Source organism: Monopterus albus, unplaced genomic scaffold (assembly GCF_001952655.1).
Source record: "Monopterus albus unplaced genomic scaffold, M_albus_1.0 scaffold25.1, whole genome shotgun sequence".
Lineage (NCBI taxonomy): Eukaryota > Metazoa > Chordata > Actinopteri > Synbranchiformes > Synbranchidae > Monopterus > Monopterus albus.
Genome location: NW_018127905.1, coordinates 716,558 through 725,296, shown reverse-complemented (window position 1 = coordinate 725,296; position 8,739 = coordinate 716,558). Strand labels below are relative to the sequence as shown.

Sequence of the window (8,739 nt, the reverse complement as noted above, 5' to 3'; positions counted from 1 at the left end):
GTTGTGACATAAGAAGTCAGGCTCAGTAGACTTACTTTAGGCATGAGATACAGACTGTTTAAGTGGTGAGAGAGACATCGGGATGTTCTCTCAGGGGTTACTGTGCTTGTGTCAACTGGTCATCCAACTCATAGGCCATGTGGGTCAGACAGGGTCTGAGGGATGACAAGAAACACCGATAACCATGTAGACTATATACATGGCCGCTCTGTGTTACCGTCTTTCCCCTTTATAATCACACACACATAATCTCTCTCCTTTAATCCATCCCCTTTCATGTGTACTCTTAACAGGGTGCTGTGTAAATGGCATGTTGAGCCCCTGTCATTAGCTGCTAAGCCAACTGCTAGCACCACACACACACCTCTGACAGAGCACTTTTAATACACGCTGCGTTTGTGTGTGTGTATGCAGTGGATGTGGCAGGAGGGATTTAGGCACCGTTGACCCAGTCTCAATATAAACCATGGGGCTGAGGGTTCGGGCTATCACCTCTCTTGCTGGGCTTATAGCTGACATAAGAAGTAGCTGGCACAGGCAAGGTAATCTGCAGTCTGTGTGTATGGGTGTAAGTACTGTACAACAATGACTTAGAACTACCACTGCCCACTGCTGTCAAATGAAGCTGGACCAAAAACACCCTATTTCACATTGAGTAAATGATAATACTGTTCATTGTTTAGCTAATGTGTCTGAGCCAGCTGATTCACAGAACACTGACAGCATCATGCACACTCACACAATTAACAGCACAAAGACTTTAATATAGGCCTATATTACCCCACAGACTATATTTAGCACTCCATCTCTGTTTCCATGGGAATGAAGAGTTCACCACAAGAGGCTGGGGCCTCAGGTATTTTCCAGAAGCAAAAATGACAGAATGGATGGCTGGCTCCTGAACCATATCTAGCTTTTCCACAGCCTGGTAGGTTTGTCAAGTGATCATTTCCACTCTGCTGAGTCCAAGCATCACTAGGTATGTGTTTAACTGCTACCCTAGTTTTCCCTTCACACAGCCTGGCGCCATCAATGAAGCCAGGCTTTCAGTTCACTACATCTGGATTATGTTTTACCTGTTCTGGCCTTGTCTGCTATAAAGACTGGGACAGGAAATATACCAACCTCTTACAATTTTATATTACTGTACTGACTGATACTGCCAAATGTGAAAGGCAAGCATAAGACCCAAAGCTACATATCTGCAGTGTTTCTTCATTATTTACCATTACTACAGCAGGCCCAGCTAATTATAACACTGGCTACACTGTATCAACCCTCAAAGTTGTAAACTTTCAATATTTAATTCAATGGACATATTTCAGTTAGAATGCAACAAATATAACAATGATACATGGATATATGAAATACTATTTCTAATCAAAGAAGGAACAAAGCACAGCTCCAGTGTCATTTATACCACTGCAACTTGAATGCAATATAAAGTTTCTATGTCTGTGTAGCCACAAAAATCCATGTGATGTGCCCATGTCCACCAGTCTGTACAGACTCTGTAGCTCAAAACTTATCACATGGACTGTGTGCATGGCCTGTACACCCACATGCATATACTAACATATCCATCAACACAAATGGACAATAGTCAACAAAAAGACATCCACGTCTAATGTCCGTGTCCATTTTGATTATATCCAACATTTCATTTTCATAGTACTGTCACCAAATTCTATGATTGCCTCACTTCATATTTCACTTCCAACATTACCCATTATATCAGAACACCACAAAAACTTAACAAAAAGTAACACATTGTGCAACAATTTACAATTAAAACAAGCAATTACGTAAACGTCAAAAATGCAAATATGAATTCTTAGATATTACAAAATGACACATAAGCAACAAGTGCTACACTATTTACTATTGCTGTTTTTCAGTTCTCGATAGAAACTGAGCAGTCAGAAAGGAAGCTGCACCCTAAAGGCCAATCTGTGCTTTTGGCACCTGAATGACATAAATTTTGTCATTCGCCTGCGTCCGTGAAGGTCCATGCAGACACCAGTGCTGCTCTCAATTCAGGCCCTGTCCTATCTACACAGGAACAGCCCACTTCCTGCCTCCCCTGGGTGGAGCGGTGACCTTGTCTAGTGCTTCTGCTGTAACATATTCTGACAGAATTCTTCAGGTGCACAAATACATTCTCACAAGATCTACAAATCAACACAAAGGCAAGGTTTCAGTCTAGGTATTCAAAACATAATGCTGATATATTCACGTGTGAAAATAGAGATAAATATGGTTACACAAAAACAAATGTATTCTTAGTGACAAAGCTGAATAGGCTGCATCACAGATACCTGCAAACAGATGACTGTGTGATATAACACACACTGCCAAGATGTATTCTGTCAGAACGTCTTCCTGATGTTGTTCTTTCAGGTTCAGCTGTACTTTACAGGCACATCAACATTCCTTGGAAGCGCACTGCCTTTATTGTGAAGCCAAGGTTTATAGCCACATAATGCCAATGAGATGAAGCTTTCCTGTTTAGGATTTTTCATCACGTAGCAGCAGCAGTAGTGTTGGCAGCAACTCTGGGGTTTCCCCTCATTGAATGTGACCTTCAGTTCAGCCTGCCTGCTTGAATATCAATCAGCCAGTCTAACAGTAAGCTACTGTATCTGTCTGTCTGTCTGTCTGCCTGCCTGCCTAAAAGCAGAATGTGCCTCAAGTGCTGGTTTTCCCCGATTCTGAACACGAATGCTGTCTTATGAAACCCCTGTAAGTTGGATTATGGTGGTTTTCATGATTTGAGGTTGCGAATTGTATTTAACACTAAATTAATCAATATATGCAGATACACATGTTTTATAGTATGACCCATGTGTATTTTGAGGGTATAAAGAGGCTATAAACAGGAGGCTAAGCTTGGCCTCAGACTAGATGTGACAGACCAAAGAGCTCATCAAAATGACCCTTTTTTTAATAGTTCTAGCCATGATTTCTGTCAGTTAGGAGAAAACTAAGATCACCTCAGGGATCAAATCCAGTCTCACAGCAGAGTGGAAAGGCTGCAGTAAGTCAGCTCTGTGCCCCATTCCTTTAATACTACCTGCGCTGCTCTGTACTACCATTTACAAGTGTTAGTAATGCTAATTTTCCTTTCATCTCCAAATAATAACTGAGCACCCTCAATTTAGATGTGTAGCTTCATACAGAAATCTATGCAAAGACAGCAGACTTTCAGTTGTTACAGTACAAGAACACTTTCTGTACTGTATTCTCAGTCATTACAGAACTGTAATGAAAGATTCAAGTACTATGAAAGTTGAGTTCTGTGTTTCACTCTCAAGCCTATTTGAACTCCTCTTAAATCAAGGGTTTGATCTTTTGGGTAAAATATTTATTCTCCTTCTTGGTCAGAAAGAAGATCGACAGCTACTGCTTTCACACCTGTGTGTTAAATACAAGGCTACAGCCAGCAGAGAGTTAGCTTAATGTGTATCTTAAAGACTGGAAATGGGGGAAACCACCAGCACCTCTAAAGCTGGCTAATTAACACGTTATCTTTTTTGTTGTTAATCCATACAAAAGCAGGAGGTTGGTCTGTAAACTGATGGGTGTTTACTAATATTTTGAATAAAAAATGTTAAATAAACCTTCACTGTCTCCTCCAAATAAGTTTGGTAAACATGGGGGTTGGCTTCAATCCCACTGAAATGTACTCCCATCTCTAGGCATTCAACTTGGAGAGTATACTGTTAATTTTACCAATGGGAACAAAGGCCCAAGTTATATTAAACCACACTTATCATTTGAATGTATCTCTGTGGACTGAGAAATTAGAAACAAATAATTGCATGTCCTCACGCACACACAGCACTTCTTGCACTTCTCATCTTTCCATTTCACTCATTTTCTGCTTCAGGTGAGGGAGGCTTGGGCTCAGCGAAGGCATTCAGCCAAATAAATCAGAGCATGGAATCAATCATGGACTCCCTTCTATAAACACCTGCCCTCTTCTCTTTCTGCTCTCCAACCTTTCATCGCTCATATTCTCCCCTCTGGAGCTACAATACGGCACCAATAATTAGACTCAGGAGCCACAGACTTTATCTTTAGGGCTTCCATTTTTTTCATCATATGGGAGCCAGAGCCATCAAATCAGCCAAGAGATTTTCCCTTTTTTACTTTTTGTTTCATTGTTTGTATGGTCTCTTTTTTTAAAACCGCATGTACTCCCCCATTCTGCTTTTCTTCTTGCAGCTGTGAGGAAAGCCCCTGCTTCCCCCATGACAATTGACATCTGCTGCCACCGTGCAGTCCCTTACCATCACTCTGTGCCTTTACAAGCATATCTCCATTTTTTTGTGCATGTGTGTGCTTTTCTATCAGCCCATTAAGGTCATCACTGAGCAGTGCAGCATCCAGACAGCAGGAACTCAGCCCACGCTGCACACATACTGGTGAAGAATGAAAAAGGTGAGGGGAATAAAAAGTTTTTCCTCAGTTCTGCCAGTGCTACCACACTGCCCTCACTGGCTTGTCTTTCAATGTGAAAGCTGGCTCTTGTGAGTCATGTGCTGCTCATCAGAAATAACATAGAATGAGTCACAGAAGGAAAAGCTGGGCTGCTTCATGTCAGCGCCACTTTGATTAGTGTCGTTACAAAAGGGTGGAAGTGAAAGTGAATTTTAAGCTGCAATAGTAAGATGCGGTTAGCATAGCTGTTACTATATGAAACTTGACCACTACCCACTACTACACACATGACTAAGAGGAACATAGTGAAGGTGTGAGAATAAATGTACAGTCATAACAAAGGAGGAAGTCGTTTTAAGGGGCGATATGCCTTGAGAAGGAAGTGTTTTAAGCAAAGATACTGTCCCGGTGGGACATGCTGCCGAGGCGTCAATTTGAAACTCAGCAAGAGTTAATACAGCAACAACATGGTGTACAACTCCAGCTTTTGTTACCTTAAAGCCAGGTTTCAAGACATGTACTCACCCCTGGCAGACAACTTCTTCGTATTGATTATTTTGGCAGCGTATTCCTGTCCTGTGGAAATCTTCATGCATCTTCTCACCACAGAGAAAGCACCCCTACACAACACAAAGAGTTGGTGATCAGGGATATAGCAAGATTTGACAAAATGGACAGTTTCCCATCATTTTCATACTCAAACTATTTGGTGTCCCCTCATGCCCTATGGATGGAGGCAGTGTCATCCTGGAAGAGACCACTCATTTATTAAGGTTTCTCCCTTTATTCCGTGGCCTGTCTGCATTTGCTGCACTTATTTTAATCTGATTCAAGTATATTTATTCCTGATATTGTACTGCAAAAACTGTTCATGCTCATCAACTATCATTTGATTATGCAAAGCACTAACTTTTTGTATGTGCTATACAAATAACATGTTATTGACTAATCTAGAATTACCTCAATGCGATTGTATGCCTCCACCAACCAGTCAAATTCATGGGAATGGGACAAACCTGAGGTCACTGTGACTTTGACCTTCCACCACCAAAATGTAAGTTCATCCTTGAGCTCTCAAGTAGATGTTTGTGCCAAATATGAACAAATTCCCACACGGCAGTCCTGAGATATCGCTTTCAGACAAGCTGAAAATAATAAACCCAAGTACAGTAAACCTCAACTGCTGCAGGCTTAGATTTGCAGAAGCCTGCTGGAGCCAATCCCAGCTGACAGTGGGCGAGAGGCAGGGTATACCTTGGAGAGGTCAATTTGCAGTAGGTGAGGCACACACCACACATTTACTCTGCTGTTCATACAAACAATGCTATGCTTACTGGACTGATTAATATAGCAGCTTATCAGTCAGAAACACAACTGAGTCCACTCAAATACAAGACTATAGTTCTAAGCAAGGACTGGAATTGGAGTGGCTCTAATCTGGTCGATACGGATCCTGTGAAATATTCCTGCATGGGTGCCAATGCCCATACTTTGTATTGGATCAGGACAGCTCTAAAATAACTCTAATAATGTAAGAGACAGAGATACAACCATTAATTAATTTTTATTAAACATACACAAAAGATAAAAAACTATTTTATGCAATTCTGTGCTTTACTGATATTACCCAACTCCTTAACAAAATGTTTATATTAATAATGTTACATATATTTGTTAGATAATCCCTAGTTTCAAGTGAGTACGGCTCTCAAGATATTCTAGAGTGCACACAGAGGTGATGTTGTTCCTCAAAGAAATGCAACAACACTGCCTGAAAAAAGAGGGAGACGTACACACCCACACAGACCTGATAAGAGGTCTAAGGTGTAATAACTGAAAACACCTGCACTTGTAGGCCCTGACTGTGCATCTCTCAGCCCAGTGTTTTTCAGTGTAGTTAAAGGCTGATGTAGTTAAAGGCTGGATTTTTTTTTTTTAAACAGATTTTTGCAACAGTGTGATGAAGCACCTTGAATTGTCACGTATCTACCAGAATCAGACAATCCAACCTATTCCTTCAATGTGGCATAAAATAACCACCAATTCTACAGGACACCCCCAAAAGAAAAATCATTATAGTTTAATTGATTTCATTTACTTCATGAATGGAAAAGTGTGAATGAAAGGCTGCACAAGGATGCCAAGGGTTAACATGGCATCAGTGAAAGGCACAGGTCTTGGTGCAGACTGCACTGCTCTGCACAAAAAGGAATTAAACGATCAATGTGGCACTTAGATTTTAAAAGTGCTCTTCAAATTCACCAATCAACACTCTCTAAATTAGATCATTTCGGTGTTCACCTTACACTCAAGCACCCCCTTTCCAAAGGCTTCAAAATAGATGCTCACTTTATGGAACACCAAGAATGAAAATTACTATGGACACAGTGCCATTACAGGAGGTTTCTCCTCGAGGTACACGTTCACTTCCATACCAGCTTTAATGCCTGCTCCCTGAACAGTGGCGCAATCATCGATACAACAGCCGGTGGTTTCAATTATCTGATCATGACTGAGGTTGAGATGTCATTGTATCAGCTCAGAGTACTCCGCTGCAGTTTATTATTCAATAAGCTTGGCCATCTGATATGCTTGCGGTTGATCTACGCTTTTCACTATAAGAACAAACTTCAAGACAGGTTATGGCATAAAGCCAGACCCAAGAGTAAAGAGCCACACCTTGACCGACCTGCCTGAGGGCCGCGTTTTTAGCATTTTTTCGTGTTTAACAGGAAAAAACAGTACCCGATATTCTAGATGAAGCTAAGTTACTGCTCTTGTGTGAACCAGCTGGGGAATGCCAATACCTTGCATTATGCAAAGAGACAAACTTCTGCAAACACAATCATTAGTTAATCAGTTTATTAAGACGGGCATTCCGTTTCTTATATGCAGAAGATTTACATACATACATTTGAGGTGCGCCTCGTTTCACTACAGCTGGTAACAGGATGCCAGACCTGCGCCGCTAATGAGACCAACACCAATCTCCATTCAGATTTGTGCTCGTTTTTACTTGCCTGGCACGTCACCAGAGGTTCATGCCCGCTGGAACGCAAAGCTAGTTGCAAATTATCAGGATCCACTTTTATACTCCGCGTGATAACGGTGCTTTCAAATGCAATAACTTTTTCAATTGGGTCGCCTGTTATTAAAACACACTTCCACCAAAATACAAGTTGACGGGCGGTGGCGAGCAGAACAGATTTCAAAAAGTTGGTAAACATGAGAACAGAGGAAGTAGCCAATAAACTTAAGACCTCGGGTTAAATAAAGTTCAATTCTTTTTAATGGTCGCTAATCAAATAAATTGTTGGATAGGCGCTCGCGCCAACTGAACCCTATCAAGGTAGGTAGGCGTGGGTCTCTCGCGCAGGTTTCGCCTACATGTAATAAAACCATTGCTTTAACTTAAAAATTAATAATAAAATGTTTAAAAATTGAGGGAACTTACTTTCCAAGCTCCTCGTACAGCTGGTACTCATCGGTAAACCTGGTGCAGGTCGTTGAAGCCATGTTAAGGTGAGCAGAGCGACTTAGGAAACTGACCGTCTCAGTTGCTTTAATACTCCACACAAACCCTTTCACCTGTGTGTCCCACAAAGTCACTTGCCGCCTTTCGTAGGAATAAAATAAAAGCTAACTCGGGATTTTTTTTATTTTTATTTTTTTTAGAAATGTCTCCTGGGTGCCAATAAAAGCTCGGCCTCGCTCCTCACGACTGCCGTTCGCAGACCCTGCTGTCTCCTGGAGTTGACAGAGACGTCGCGACCTTCCGTTGTGTTTGTCTCTACACTGACACTTGGATTAGTGAAGGCAGTCAAGACAGACAATGTGCGACATCTCACATCCGGTGACTAAATTTCAAAATAAAAACTTTAATTGAATTGTCCTCTTTTGTAAATGTAGCCCACTTTAGGGAAAATGTGCACTGTCCCTGATAGCGCGTTTTATCGATCATTGTAAACCCAATTTAGCATTTAGACCACTATTTTATGTATTTTTAGAGCTCTTTTTTACTGTTTTCATGTAATTAGTTTTTATCTTCCATTATGTTTTCAAGTAAAGTGCATGAGCTATGTAAAGTTACGTTAAATTACATTTGTTTAAAATCACTTTTTGTGACTTTTATAAGTAATTGAAAATTAAGCAACAACTAAACAAACAATTAGGCTAAAGAAAGTGTGACATTATTTTTTAGTTTTCACATAATTTTAGGATCAGTAGGAACCACAGTTAGTTTATTGCTGTTATAATTTAGTTCCTTACTTTCAAGCCAAAATAGCCCATGTTAAA

At 40.8% G+C, this 8,739-nt stretch overlaps 1 protein-coding gene across 1 annotated transcript in view; it reads right to left on the bottom strand.

Moving 5' to 3' along the window:
- camk2d1 (calcium/calmodulin-dependent protein kinase (CaM kinase) II delta 1) overlaps nucleotides 1-8,279 on the bottom strand; it is a 104,354-nt gene extending 96,075 nt beyond the window's left edge. The window contains exons 1-2 of the mRNA XM_020594854.1: nucleotides 7,898-8,279; nucleotides 4,969-5,063 (exon numbers count right to left, since the gene is read on the bottom strand). Coding sequence (XP_020450510.1) covers nucleotides 4,969-5,063; nucleotides 7,898-7,959 — 157 coding nt within the window. The 5' untranslated portion in view covers nucleotides 7,960-8,279. The remainder of the gene's footprint in view (nucleotides 1-4,968; nucleotides 5,064-7,897) is intronic.
- Between the last annotated feature and the right edge of the window lie 460 nt (nucleotides 8,280-8,739).